At 41.5% G+C, this 15,141-nt stretch overlaps 1 protein-coding gene and 1 pseudogene across 2 annotated transcripts; both read right to left on the bottom strand.

The window, feature by feature from the left end:
• Positions 1-1,802: 1,802 nt before the first annotated feature.
• Positions 1,803-6,603, bottom strand: LOC101525557 (putative olfactory receptor 2W6). Of its 2 annotated transcripts, XM_058672318.1 has the most exons (3): positions 6,412-6,603; positions 2,656-2,788; positions 1,803-2,277 (listed from the first exon to the last, which is right to left on the bottom strand). In XM_058672318.1, exons 1-3 carry the CDS (start codon positions 6,417-6,419, stop codon positions 1,825-1,827), a joined length of 594 nt encoding a protein of 197 aa, XP_058528301.1. In that variant the 5' UTR covers positions 6,420-6,603; the 3' UTR covers positions 1,803-1,824. The 2 variants fall into 2 exon arrangements, with proteins under 2 accessions (XP_058528301.1, XP_004598498.2); XM_004598441.2 differs by having other exon boundaries at positions 1,803-2,788.
• On the bottom strand, positions 3,828-4,195 carry LOC101525314 (SRA stem-loop-interacting RNA-binding protein, mitochondrial-like; annotated as a pseudogene).
• Positions 6,604-15,141: the final 8,538 nt, after the last annotated feature.

The raw sequence follows: 15,141 nt of genomic DNA, 5'->3' as shown, positions 1-15,141 counted from the left end.
ATTAGGCTATTGCACCGGGCCCTAGCAAAGAGTAATCAACATACGGTTAAGACATTCTTACTGTGAAAATTTGGGAGCAATTGGTTTTAAAGATTGGAGAGAATAATGTATTACCCACCTTCTCCAATCATTTCATGTTGGTGGCACTTTTCTCTGATTTTTAAATGCCACAATGGGAGACGATAAACAGGAGAAATTCACTCACAGAGAGGATTTTCAATCTCTCAATGGCTGACTTATTAAGAAGTGGGACTATTTTTTGGTACGGGGATTACTCAGACTTTAAATGTGCTTAACAGTAATGCAACGTGAAGATGGTAGACAATTCTATCTATCTATCTATCTATCAATCAATCAATGTATCTATCTATCTATCTAAAAAGATTTGTTAAAGGCAGAGTCACAGAGAAAGGAGAGACAGAGAGCTCTTCCATCAGCTGCTTCACTCCACAAATGACTACAATAGCCAGAGCTGGGTCACTTGAAAGCTAAGAGCCAGGTGTTTCTTCTGAGTCTCCTATGTGGATGCAGGGGTCCAAGAAATTAGGCTGTCTTTACTGCTTTCTTAGGCACAGTATCAGGGAATGACAGCTGGATTGGAAGTGGAACAGCTGAAACATGAACTGGCACTCACGTGGGATGCTGATGCCACAGGTGAGGTTTAGCTTGATACACCACAGTTCCGCCCCAAATGTAGGGAATCTTTAACACCCTTTCCAACAATTGTCTTCTAGTACCACAGTCCAATAAGAGAATAAACATTATAAAACCAAAGCAGAAGAAGAATAGAATATTAAAGAATAACCTTGTATACTGTTTCTATGTAATGTCAGATGAACTTGTTTTTTTCCTCATTTTATTTCTAGTTGAGGGAATGAAGTCTGATATGAGGTCTGATGTCATTGTGTAGTTGGCAAAGCTGCCAGATGTGACTCTGACATCCCATATTAGCTACCTGATGAAGGTCTGGGAAAGCAATGGAAGATGGCTCAAGTGCTTGGGCCACTGTCACTCACGTGAGATACTGCCATGGAGCTCTGGGCTCTGAGTTGGCCTGGACCAGCTCTGGCCATCTAGATTATTTGGGAGAGTGAACAGGTGGACAGAAGATCTCTGTGTCTCACTCTAACTCTCAAACAGGCAAATAAATCATAAAAAAATTAGAAAAGGGTGTCATGGATAGAGCCTAACCTGGAATCTGACATTTAGAACATTTTTGGAAATATAATTACCTAGAAGTAAATTATTAAAATCTATGAAACTGTGTTATGGTAATTTTCAGTTTACAGACACTGGATCTCTCTGTATTCCTTACAACAGTGACTCTCAAACTTTAGCCAGATCTTCTGGATTGATTAATAATGTCACAGTAGGGATTTAACAAAAATGTAGATTGGTGAGTTCATTCTGAAATTGCTGGCTCAGCAGTTCTGGTGTGTAGTCCAGGAATTTTTTTTTAATAGTTGCTACCTGAAGCCGATGCTTCTGGATCTGGGACCACAATTCTTCTGAGAATTCAGTCAAAACTCTTTATTGGACGGTATAAGGGCAGGAACTAAGCTACCATAACAGAAAGTTCTCAAACGAGTGGATTAATCAGCATTACACCACATACAAGCTTCTCTCTTATGCTAATTTGAAGTTATTGCCCTGCCAATGGGGTTGCCTCATTTTTACATCTGTCTTATTATTTCTCCCCATTTTTGCTTATTCTGTATAAAAAGAATACCTAATAAATAGCCCTTGAATAAGTAAATTGATTCAGCTTCTGTCAAGGAGGTCGCGATTTCTTTACCTTTTTACAACCCAATTTATTTTTTCTGTTTAACATGATTTTGATGAGCATACTTTAATCAGCAGTAGTCTCTTCACTGCATTCTTCACATCTTTGTTCCTTAAAGTGTAAATCAGAGGGTTCAGACTGGGTGTGACAATTGTGTAAAAAAGGGTGAAGAACTTCCCTTCATCTTGAGATGTCTTATTCTGTGGCTTCATGTACATATAAATTAGTGTTCCATAAAACAGGGTAACTACTGTGAGGTGGGAGCCACATGTATTTAGAATCTTACGCCACCTGGAGGCTGACTTGATCTTCATTACAGCTTGAGTGATGACTCCATATGAGATGAGAATCAGTAATAGAGGTGCCAATAGAAACACCACTCCAAGAGCAAAGACGACAATCTCAATCACCTTTGAATAAACACAAGCCATCTTGATCAAAGCTGGCATCTCACAGAAAAAATTGTCCACTGCTCGGTGCCCACATCTTGGCAACTTTAAAGTCAGGGAACAAACAACTAAGGCAGTGCCCAGACCACCCAACCAGGAAGTCAGCACCATCCTGTGGCAGAGCTGAGGGTGCATGATGACTGTGTAGTGAAGAGGTTGGCAGACAGCGGCGTAGCGGTCATAGGCCATCACAGCCAAGAGAAGGCATTCTGTGGCTCCTAGGTCAAGGGCAAAGAAGAACTGGAGCACACAGCCTCCGTAGGTAATGGATTTCCTTGGTCCCCACAGGTTGACTAGCATCTGGGGAATGATGCTGGTTGTATAACAGAGGTCCAGAAAAGAGAGGTTGGATAAGAAGAAATACATGGGGGTGTGGAGCTGGGGGTCCAGGTATGAGACAAGGATGATGGTTGTGTTTCCTACCAGAGTCACAATGTAGAAGATGAAGACAATGGCAGAGATGATGCGTTCTAGTTGTGGTCGATCAGAAAATCCGAGTAGGGTGAAATCTGTTCTGGAACTTCCATTGTTTGTTTCCATTGATCTTTCTGAATAGCTGTGAAACAGCATAGTAGCAACATGTCATTATTTAGTGAAACTAAAAATGTTTGAAGTTAGTCATAAGTATCTAAAGCTCACTTTCTTGCATGTTTCTCCCCCATTTGGAATTTCTCTTTCAGCATTTCCTCAGAGTTGAGTCTTCAGCTTACTTGCATATTTAATATAAAAAAATTCTAAAACAATATCCTAAATCCAATCACGATGAAATGTAAATCATGGAAGTATAGTATTCCATTTTATTCATGGTTTTATATAGTTAAAATATATTTTTAAATTTTAAAAATTGAATTACAGAAAAAGAGATCTTCCATCTGCTGGTTCACTCCCCAAATGGCCATGGCTGGAGCTGTGTCAATCTGTAACCAGGTACTTACCGTTGGTTGCCAACGTGGGTGCAGAAGCTCGGGGACTTGAACCACACTCCTCTACTTTCCCAGTCCATGAGCACTGATCTATCCAGGAAGTGCAGCAGTAATGACATGAACCAGCATCCATATAAGAATGTTGGCACCATAGGCTTAAATTTAGTGTACTGCACTGCTATGCTGACCCCAATCTGTAAAGTTAACAGTGATTTTTTTAGGAATAAGATTACTTGAGTAGTTTCTCTTTGAAACTGTTTTGTATCCATCTTGTTTCAAATAAATTGAGTTTGAGTTAAAAAGTTAAGTGACATATTTTCTTGGTACAGGTTCCAGTTAAATTTACTTTATTAAGTAGGTAGTAATTAAAACTAAAAAACCTGTTTCTTTTTGGTCCCGGTGGCGTGGCCTAGTGGCTAAAGTCTTTGCCTTGAACGCCCCGGGATCCCATATGGGTGCTGGTTCTAGTCACGGCAGCTCCACTTCCCATCCAGCTCCCTGCTTGTGGCCTGGGAAGCAGTCAAGGACGGCCCAATGCTTTGGGACCCTGCACCCAGGAAGAGGTTCCTGTCGTGGCGGCTCACTTGGGGAGTGAATCATCGAATGGAAGATCTTCCTCTCTGTCTCTCCTCCTCTCTGTATATCTGACTTTATAATAAAATAAATAAATCTTTAAAAAAAAAAACCTGTTTCTTCATCAGATGCTTAATCCCCTTTCAAAACTTTTGATCTTTGAGCTTGAACTTAGAGTTTTATTCCATCTATAATGTGGTTTTTCCTGTTGTAATACATTCTGAAGTTCTTCTTGTGAAGAAAAGTAAATTTAACTCATACCTCTGTGAAAGCCAGTCTCTGTCAAAAGGTACAGTGCTAAACTGTGCAAAGTGTTCTCTCAGCACACCCGAGGCTGCGATCCAAGGAGTTTTCCTGACAAAAGCAACTGGTCGACTCATACTCATCCACAACCCCATGGCACCCTTCATGGCAGACGCTGCCAATTTTAGTGGGAAAGGTTCAATATTTTGATAGCAGAAACACATCTACCTCTCATATTCATCTCCAAATGTCTGCAACTGTCAGCATAGTTACAGTCAAAATTGATATCAACCTCCTCTTTATATTTTTCATTCTCAGCATTGCATTCACAATTGTTTTGTAATTTTGAATTTTCTTTTGATGCTGCATTTATGTGGGTTAACAAGAAACAATAATATTTACTATCGCTAAACTTTATTTACCTTAATAAACATAAATATGCCTTTAGTATTTAGTATGTATGAAAAATGCCTTTAGTAACATATAAGGGATTTTCAAATTGGTCATGGAAAATGTGTATTATGAAAGAAGGCGCACATACATTTCAAAACCTTTTTTTTTTTTGCAACAAGAGAAGTTCATTCTAAGCTGTTTTAAAACCAACAGGGCCTAGTTGGAGGTGCAAAAAGAATGAACTATCAGAGCAAGATATCATAGTAAGATATCATCTTTGTGACATGATTAAATGAAACGACTCCTTAACAGAATACTTTATATTCTACTGAAGCTGGAGTACAGATATCAAATTATGATGAAGTTCGGTGGAAAAATATTGAAATCATTGATGCTTTATTAAAAGTTTAGAGAAGCAATGACCCATAGATATCAGTATTTTACAGATGGGTGAGAAGGGATGAGATGATGTTGAAGTATGTAGTGTCAGACCATCTGCATAAATCTCTTAGGAAAAAAATATTTTTTGTTCCTAAATTGGTGAGGGCAAGGATTAGCTTCGGACACAGTAAGTAGCACCAGGGACATCCCAATTGTTTTGAATAAACTCTCCGCTTGATGGGTGCCAAAAGCTGTCGCATGCAGGGCAGAAATTTCAATGGAAATTTTAAACAAGTGGGGCTAAGATCACGAAACATTTCTTCAAAGAAATGCAAAAGGAGAAAAACGTCTTTGTCAGTGTGATTCAGAAGACAAAACACCATCAAAATAATGCTGGTAATGAGTGGTAAAAATAGCCTAGTCACAGGGGAGGCTGCTTCTGGGTCTCCCAGGTGGGCAGCAGGGGCCCAGGTACTTGGACCATCCTCCACTGCTTTCCAGTCCCATTATTCAGGAGCTGGATGGGAGCCAAGTCAGCTGGGACTGGCACGGGCCTCTGACACAGGATGCTGGAAGCAGCAACTCAGCCTGCTGTACCACAGTGGCCCTTTTTGCTCATAACGCTCATCAAGCAAGGGCACTTTTCTAAGAGTTCCAACGGGAAATTACTTGGCATTCATTTTACATTCCTGATGTGCCTCTTCAAAACTTGTTTTGGTTTCCTAATTTGAAAAAAATTATTTCTTGAAAGACAGAGTTACAGAGAGAGGCAGAGACAGAGTTTTGATCCACTGATTCACTCCCGAAATGGCCATACAGTCCTGGGACTGGGTCAGGCTGAAGCTAGGGTCCTGGAAATCCATCTGGGTCTCGCTCATGGATAGCAGGAGCCCAACTGCTTAAAGTGCCTCTATGGAATGCTGATGCTGCAGGCAACAGCTTAACCCACCATGCCACGCACCGACCCCAATTTCCTAAGATTAAAAAAACCTTAAAGGATTAATAATGCAAAAGGACTGCTTTGATGTGATCAAATCCCCAGTATTATCAGTTCTTTAGGGATTAACTAAATGGGTGTTACTATTACTTACAAAACTGTTGAGGGCCTGGTGTGGTAGCCTAGTGGATAAAGTGCTCACCTTGAATGTGCTAGGATCCCATATGGGAGTTTGTTCTAATCCAGATGGTCCTGCTTCCTGTCCAGCTCTTGGCTTGTGGCCTGGGAAAGCAGTAGAGGATGGGCCAAAGCCTTGGGACCCTGCATCCACAAGGGAGACCCGAAGAAGCTCCTGGCTCCTGCCTCCTGGCTTCAGATGGGCTCAGCTCAGCTCCAGCTGTTGTGTCCACGTGGGGAGTGAATCAGTGGGTGGAAGATCTTCCTCTTTGCCTCCCCTCCTCTCTGTATATCTGACTTTCCAATAAAAAATAAATAAATTCTACCAAAAAAATATCCAGCCAAAACTATCTTGAACTTCATGGAGCTCAGATTGAGAAATAGCAATTATATTGAGAATTTTTGTCTTAATTCATTTCCCACAAACTTTTGTGAGGTACTTTGACATTACAGGTTGTTTATTTAGTCCTACTGTTTTGCTTCATTGTTACAATTTTAACACAAATTTTAGAACCAAATATGCAGTGCTAGCCTGTGTCGGGTTCTGCTCACCTGGCCATTCAGCAGAATTACACAAGCAGGTAATTCATTCATCAGAAAACCGGTGAGCTTTCTTCATGGGAGTTGTTGATTAATTGCATGAATTGATCTTCTGGTTGCTTTGGAACTCTTTATGTAAAAACTCAACCCCTATTGACTCTGAAAGGATAATCAAGGAATAAAAACTTTAACAATCTCACACAAATTCCCAATTGTTTAGCTTTGCCGACACGAGTCAGTGGTACATGAAGTAATCGCTTTTATCAACACCTCATCCTTAACTTGTATTGACCTGAAAGACACTTCCTTGTAACATCCAGGCACCGGGCTTTTCTTTGTTCTAAAATCAGTACAGAGTAAGCCTTTTAAACATGATTTCATTAAAAAAAAACCCCACCCAACCCAGTTTTATTATAAAATAAAACATGAACATAACACAGTAAATGTGATCAATATAAGTGATGTTTCAGATAATATTTCTGGTTACTGTAGCATACCTTTAAGTAGATGAAATGTTGAATAATTGAATTAATATATTATATATAATAATATTTATACGTGATATAACATATATTTATATATCATATATAAATATATATACTTACACATATCTATCTATCTATATTTTACCTAGAGAATTTCTGATCATGAACTTCAAACTGGGTAGTTTATAGAGCCTTTGATCAGAAGAACAAACAACTGATTTGAAGTTGTATCATAAAACAAGGTGAACATGAATCATCTCAAGTTCATTAGTACAAGCATTTCAGTTAGAACATGGTATCAAAATTACAAACAAGGAACTGTGATTATCAAGGAGTTTGAGACACTGATGTCATTTTTCTCAGTTTAAAAACAAGGTAAGTTTCACTTAGTGAACAGTTTTTATGTGGTAGAATGTTAAGTTAAACACAGTCTTCAGTGACTATGCTCTGGGAGGAAAGTTGCTGCCAGCAAACCCCAACTCCGGCACTTGGAAGCAGAATCCTTAGGCCATTGTTTAGGCTGTTTCTTTACCATATTCTTTATATGTGAAGGGAACATAATATTCTTTTCTTCAAAGGGGGGGTTGTATGAAAATACTTTGAAACAGTGCCCAGATCATATTTAATTCTAGAAACTAACTATAAGCAAGTATATATATATATTTATATGTTTTAATACATATATAAACTATAAGCACCATTTACCATTGTGTCTACCTCTTATTGCTTTCATTTTCAGACTTTCTACTTTACCATGATGTTCCAGTAATAAACCGAAATGTCTTAAAAATTGCAGGACTTTAAAAATGCACAAACATGTACACCAAATAGATGCAAAAATGAGCCGTTCATTGTGAGCTGTCTAGCTCACACTACCTCAGCACTAGGGGGCTTAAGTTTTTCAAGTGCTTTGATCATAAAATGCATTTTGTTCTTTTGGTCGGTTTATGCTGGGATAGTGCTGGGAATAAAACTAAATTGATCACATTAAAAGCTATGAACATTAAACTTGAAATCAACTTCAGAAGATATGAATCCAGTCTTCTGTCTGGAATGGGATATCTTTCAGCAAAATATCCACACAAATTCCCGACTGTTTAACTTTGCCGACACAGGAGTCAGTGGCACATGAAGTAATTGCTTTAATCAGCACCTCGTCCTTAACTAGTATCGACCTGAAAGACACTTCCTTGTAACAACATCCAGGCACTGGGCTTCTCTTTGTTCTAAAATCAGTGCAGAGTAAGCCTTTTAAACATGATTTCATTTAAAAAAACCCACCCAACCCAGTTTCATTATAACATAAAACATGAGCATAACACAGTATACTTGATCGATGTCAGTGGTGTTCTCAGACATTTAAGAAAGTCATGAAAGAGAAAATTACCAACAACTACCTCAGGAACTGCTCTTTGTGTCTCACCACAGTTGTGTTGTTTCCCACGTTTCTTTTGTTTTCATTGAAGTCATAGGTCTATGGTATCCACAGGCTGTTTTATAACCTTGGCCTGCTATTGGAGACAGCAGAGAATACTCACCAGAAGGAACAGAAATGCAGTATGTCTGTACTTTCACGAGTGAAAAGTTCACACGCGTCTTGCTCTGATGTGGCTCATACACATTCACATTCACATGATGAACATTCTTCGCTTAATAATTCAGAAAAAATTCTGAATGACTGAGGCTTTGAAATATCTCATTAAGCATCAATTCCTGATATACAAGACACAATCTCATGCTCCTATAATTGAAATGGCTAAACTAATATTTAACAGAAGTCTATTCAATGTGGAAACTAGAGAGAAACTAGGAGTTAGATTCATGCAAGAGTTAACACTGAAGTTCTGTTAAGTGCACTCTTGTGGAAGCCATTTGAAATCTTTCGCTGTATATTCTTGTTATTCATGTTTATATATGAACATTTAATTTTTTGCCCACTTAAACAAGGAACTCACTGCTGTGGGTAATGTGCATCCCAAGAATCATTAACGTGTGGTTGATAAGTACCTATATAGAAACGAAAGGCTATCGATGTTGATGTGGCTTGTACCTTGGGGACAGGTACCCTGCTGAAATGATGAAGAAAATCTATGAATAAACCCATGGGCTTTCTTCAAACAACAAATTCTTGTAAAGTTTCTGAGAGACATCAAAATTCATCTTTTACTTTTCCTTTTGGATATCTTCCATGGAGATTAATTTCTGAGATACTTTGATTAAGTATAACACCACACTAATACAAGAATTGAGCCATAATGTATGCCATGTCTATAAAGTTAACATGCTTAATTTCAATTGGTATAGCCAGTGTGAAAGATATGAGTGAATTGGAAAAAATCACATTTTCTGTGTGTTGTGTCCACCAAATGAAATATGTTAGATTAAAAAAACAACAGCATGTAATCATCTCTATTCTAGATTCCTGATTACATCATTATTGTTCCACTTTTAATGATTTAAAAATAAAAACCATGATCACCCTTGAATTAACTATCAATCAATGATTGTATACTAATGAATAGTCAGAGTAACCTATACACTTATATGTTGTCCTTTCCTTTCTAATTAATCCCTGGGGAATTAAAGACCTTGAATTTTGTGTTAATCATATATTTGTCTTAGAAAATAATGGTTGTGCAAATTCCCTCATATACATGTGTAAACACCTCAGACTCACATTGCTTGTTTTGAATATACAGAATAGTTGTTTACTTTCATACTTCATATCTTTTCTCTTAATTTGGTTACTAATAGACAACTTTTTAAAAAAGACTTATTTATTTGTATTGGAAAGGCAGATATACAGAGAGGAGGAGAGACAGAGAGAATGATCTTCTGTCTGATGGTTCACTCCCCAAGTGGCAGCAAGGGCTGGAGCTGAGTCAATCCGAAGCCAGGAGCCTCTTTCCTGGTCTCCCACACAGGTGCAGGGTCCCAAAGCCTTGGGCTGTCCTCGACTGCTTTCCCAGGCCACAAGCAGGGAGCTGGATAGAAAGTGGAGCAGCCGGGATTAGAACCAGCGACCATATGGGATCCTGGCGTGTTCAAGGCAAGGACTTAAACCACTATGCTGTCACGCCAAGCTCAGACATCAACTTTATTGTGTGTAACTCTAGTTAATTTATTTCCTTTTCTGAAAAATATCCTACTATATGAATATGTTGCAATTATTTTACCTATTTACTTATTGATGATGGGCATGTTGCTGATTATAGTTTTGGGCACCCATGAAAAGCATTGCTCCCATGAAAGGCATAGTGATGAATAATTATGAATATGTTTCTGGAGGTACATAGGCAAAAACATCCAGCAGAAAAGTAAATCTTTGAAGCCATTCCCTCCCCCAACAAAGTTGAATGATTTTTGTCTTGTATTAGTTATGATTGAATTGTTCCACTGATACTTTTCTGCAAAATTGTATGACTTTTGGGCCCGGCGCGATAGCGTTGTGGTTGAAGTACTTGCCTTGCATGCCCCGGGACCTCAAATGGTCACCGGTTCTAATCCCAGCAGCTCCATTTCCCTCCAGCTCTCTGCTTGTGTCCTGGAAAAGCAGTCGAGGAAGGCCCAAAGCCTTGGGACCCTGCACCCACATGGGAGACCCGGAGGAAGTTTCTGGCTTCGGATTGGCACAGCACCGGCCGTTGCAGTCACTTAGGGACTGAATCATCAGGCGGAAGGTTTTCCTCTGTCTCTCCTCCTTTCTGTATATCTGACTTTCCAATAAAAATAAATAAACCTTAAAAAATTGTATGACTTTTAAATTATTGCCAGTTGAAAGGGTATAAATGCAACGAAATGGTGATCTTTTGTTTTTCCAACAGTTAATGTGGTTTAATGTTTTGTCATAGAATAATTACTATGTGTAATTTCTCTTTGAAAAACTTCCTTGTAGATCACAGTAGTTCTTCTATTGTATCACTTGCCATCCTTTTACAATACTGATTTGTTATTATTAATTTAAACAGATTTATTTATTTTAATTGAAAGGCAGACTTACAGAAAGTAGGAAAGACAGGGAGAAAGATCTTTCATCCATTGGTTCACTCCCCAAGTGGCCACAATGGATTGAACTTCTTCCCGCTCTCCATAGAGAGGTGCAGGGTCCCAAGGCTTTGAGCCATCTTCCACTGCTTTGGATAGAATGTGGAGCAGCCCAAACACAAACTGGCACCCACAAGGCTAGGATTTAATCACTTAGGCATTGTGCTGGGCCCAGACTTGGTATAATTCTTTATTGGTTAGATGCCCTGCTAATAGTTTTTTTAAATTTATTGCTTGACTGATCAGAATTTCTTTAACATGTAAGACTTTATTAATTTTTTTTAAATTTTTTTTTAAAAATTATTTTTCTTGGAAAGGCAGATTTTCAGAGAGAAGAGAAAGATCTTTCTGCTGGCTCACTCCCCAAGTGGCTGCAATGGCTAGAGCTGAGCAATCTGAAGCCAGAAGCCTGGAGTCTCCCCGGTGAGTGCAGGGTCCCAAGGTTTTGTGCCATCCTGTACTGCTTTCCCAGGCCACGAGAGGGAGGAGGATGGAAAGTGGAGCAGCCAGGACATAAACTGGCACCCATATTGGATCCTGACACTTTCTGTGCTGGGCATTTGATTTTTTTTTTTCTGTAGAGATTTATTTTAGCTATCCCTATTCAAAAATTAGCAAGACATTGAGTTTTTTTTTCTAAAAGCCTGAAGCTGCTTGTATAGTCTACCTGGAATTAATTTATATATTGTTGGAGGGGAAGAAATCTAATTTAATTTTTAAGAGGATAACCAAATCCTGCTATAGTTTATTAAAATATTTTTCCTTACTTATCTTCTGATATTCTGTTTCAGGGGATATTCAAACAGCTCATGGAAAACAGGTATTATATAAAGCTGTGTAAGCCCAATGCAATTGTCGTGTGGCTAAAGTCCTCTTCTTGCAACTGCTGGGGTATCATGCGGGCACTGATTTGCGTCCTGGCAGCTCCACTTCCCATCCAGCTCCCTGCCTGTGGCCTGGCAAAGCAGTTGAGGACGGCCCAAAGCCTTGGGATCCTGTACCCATGTGGGAGACCTGAAGAAGCTCCTGGCTTCTGGCTTTTGCTAAGCTCAGCGCTGGCCACTGTGGCCACTTGGGGAGTGAACCAGTGGATGGAACATTTTTCTCTCTGTCTCTCCTTCTCTCTGTAAATCTGACTTTCCAATAAAAATGAAAGAATGAGATGATATTGACCATGAAGACTGTTCAGGCAGGTCCTCCACACCAGTTTATGAGGGAAAAAAAAAATTTGTCTTGCTTGTTCATTGATGAGCAACAGGAACAACAGACAACACCATGGACATCTCGGTTGCTTTGGTTCACACAACTCTGATAGGAAATCTAAAGCATGAACAAAACTTTCTGCTTTGTAGGTACTGAACGCACTCAGATGAGCTGCAAACAGAAGCAGTGCTTCCAGGGGAGACTTTAACAAGTGGGATCCAGAGCCTGGAGCGTTTCTTTGAGGAAATGTAGGAGGTGATGGAATCAGTTGAAGGGCTTCACTAGAACAATCCTGAAGACAAAGTGAAGCAAAAAGGTGAGAATGGTCCTGTCAAAGCCACAGAAGAAAGCCAAAGTAAGAAGAGCAATGATTATGACAACACTAGTTGGTGATGGTGCTGAGAAGGTATTTTATCGGTCATGATTCTGTAGGGTGGAAGAATGATAACAGTTACTTATTAGGAGAGTGTTTTTAGAAAGTTAGAATGGTAAATTCTGGGACCCTAGCCACAGCTATTGCTACCATGCGGTGAGTGAGTCCTGGGCTTTTGGGCAGCCGGTCTGCCCATTGGCACAGGGTTCAACGTGGTTTGTGGTCTTGGGGGTGTGGAATTGTTGTCTAAGAACATCCATGGATAAGACCCTGTATGTGTTTGTGAAGAATAAATCCTGAGGGTCTCCCAACAACAGAATCACTGTGGTGGTTTGAAGGGGAGAGTCTGGGTCAGACTGATACACTAGTTTACATGTGAGTTCTGAGTAGGGCTTGTTTTCATGGGACATTGCTGACCACCACATGCTAGCCCATGCAAAAGCTGGGGCTAGAAGCCTGTCTAGCAAGGATAGATCCCAGTATCTGCCTGAATGTCAGAACAGGGGATGGGTCACATTAGGCAGGGCCATGACACTAGCCAGCACGTGAAAGAACCAGGTCTGGAGGTAGATTCTGTGGGAGATGTGTGTGACCAATCCTGTGGAAATACAAATCCCACTGGTTAGCTTGAGTTGGGTTGGCGATGGGCTGAGCTAGGCATGACCATGGAACCTGACATCATTCACTGGGACAGGGATAGAGAACAGTTTTGGCAAATCCAGGTTGCAGCACCCACATGTGCATGCTAAAACAGCGTGTGGGGCGGGTTAGGCTGCATTCACCAACTCATACAAGGCCAAGATGGAGGGGCAGGCTATGCCAGGCAAGGGCCTAGCACCTGCTGGAGCATGTGAGATCTGGGCCAGGGAATGGACCAAGTTGGGGGAATGTGGGAAACTCCCCTAGTGGCTCATAACTCCCACTGGTGATCACATGGTCTTGGCTTGGGGGTCATGCAAGCTGGGCAAAGTAGCTCCAACTGTCGGCTATGTGTGGGTTGATTTTGCAAGGGGAACAGACTTTGCTCAGACTAGGCAGGGCTGAGCAAACCTTAGCTCACTGGCAAGAATAGAAACCAGGCTGGAGCACAGGTCATGCCAAGCTAGGCTGTTATACTTAATGGTTAACATGAAGGGATGGGAGCAGACTGAGCAGGGCCAGGTTCCAGCATCTGCCAGGGAGAAATGGGACTTGGGGCAGGCCGGGTCAAGTCAGGCTGCAGCATCTAAGGCAAAGACCAAGACAGGGGAGGGGCTTTGCCAAGCTTGGTCAGAGCAATCACTGGTATGTGTGAGATCTGTGGCTGGGAAGAGGCCTGGTTGGGAAGCTAAGGAGACAACCTGGGTGGGTTGTGCTTCTCATTGGTGAGTGTGGAGGCCAGAGTGGGAACTGCTGTCTAGTCTGGATATGGCTTCAGTGTCCCTTAGCACAAAGTGTGGACTGGGGCTGTGTGCACCAAACTGGACTAGACTCCAGCACCCTCTGGGTAGGTGCAGGACGAGCTTGGCTAGGTCTTTGCCCCTACTGTGCCATGTGTGAGCTGTGTCTGGGTGTGGACCATGCCTGGTTGGCTGAAACATCCAACAGCAAGAACTGGAATGGGTTGAAGGCCAGTAAGGAAAGGCCACTGTTTCTGCTAGGATAGGAGGTGGGCTAAGTAGGGCTGAGCCATGGACCTACTGATGGGCAAAAGATCTGACATTTGGAGAGGTTCTGATGGAGGAGCTTGGGAAACTTTTCTGTCAGGACACAGTTACTGCAGGTGAACACAAGAACCAGGATAGGGAGCAGCCCAGACCAGGCTAGGAAATGGTACCCAGCAACATACATTTGGCACAGGTTGGGGACAACACGGTTGGGCCAGATCGTATCACCTGCTGTCGAATCGGAGCACCAGAATAAAGTGTGGGTTGGGTGGGTTTCGGTCTCAACACATACCAGGACAGATTAGGACTGGATATGGGTGCCAGCTGGGCTAGCCTTGGCTGTAGCCCTCACCAGCATCAGCTGGAATTCAGGGTGGGCCGGGCCAGGCCAGGCTACAGCACCCACTGGCAAATGCTGAGGTAAGGTGGGTCATACCAGACTGGGCAGCAGCACCCAGCCAGCACACGTGAGAACCATGGAGCAAGGGGGGGGGGCAAAGATGGTACGGGGAATGTGGAGGGCTCCCATGCTGGACCATTACTCCCACTGGAGAGCATAAGCTGGGATAGGGACAGACCAGACCAGGCAGGGCTACAATACCTGTGGGCCTCATGTGAGCTAGATCAGGGAAAAGCCAGGCTGGGTTGATTGTTCCTACTGGTGCATGCATAAGTCCGAGTGGGTTTGGGTTGGTTGGGTTTTGCTGCAGCATCAGCTGGCAGATGCTGGCACTGGGGGCCAATTTTGTCAAGTTAGACTGCAGAACCACCTGGAGAGTGTATAATCTGGGAGTGGGAGTTGACCCAGTAGGTAACAGTGGGCACCTCCCTTTGTTATCACTCCAACTGCTGAACATGTGAACCAGGACTTGGGCAGGCATGGCTAGACACGGAATGGCACCTGCTGGCATGTGTATGGGACGATAGTGGGGTTGGTTGGGTTGAACTAGGCTTCAATGCCCATTGACATGTATGAGAGTTAAATCTGATG

Source organism: Ochotona princeps, chromosome 1 (assembly GCF_030435755.1).
Source record: "Ochotona princeps isolate mOchPri1 chromosome 1, mOchPri1.hap1, whole genome shotgun sequence".
NCBI classification, from domain to species: Eukaryota; Metazoa; Chordata; class Mammalia; order Lagomorpha; family Ochotonidae; genus Ochotona; species Ochotona princeps.
Note: the sequence above shows the minus strand (reverse complement) of the source record. Positions and strands in the feature narration are given on the sequence as shown.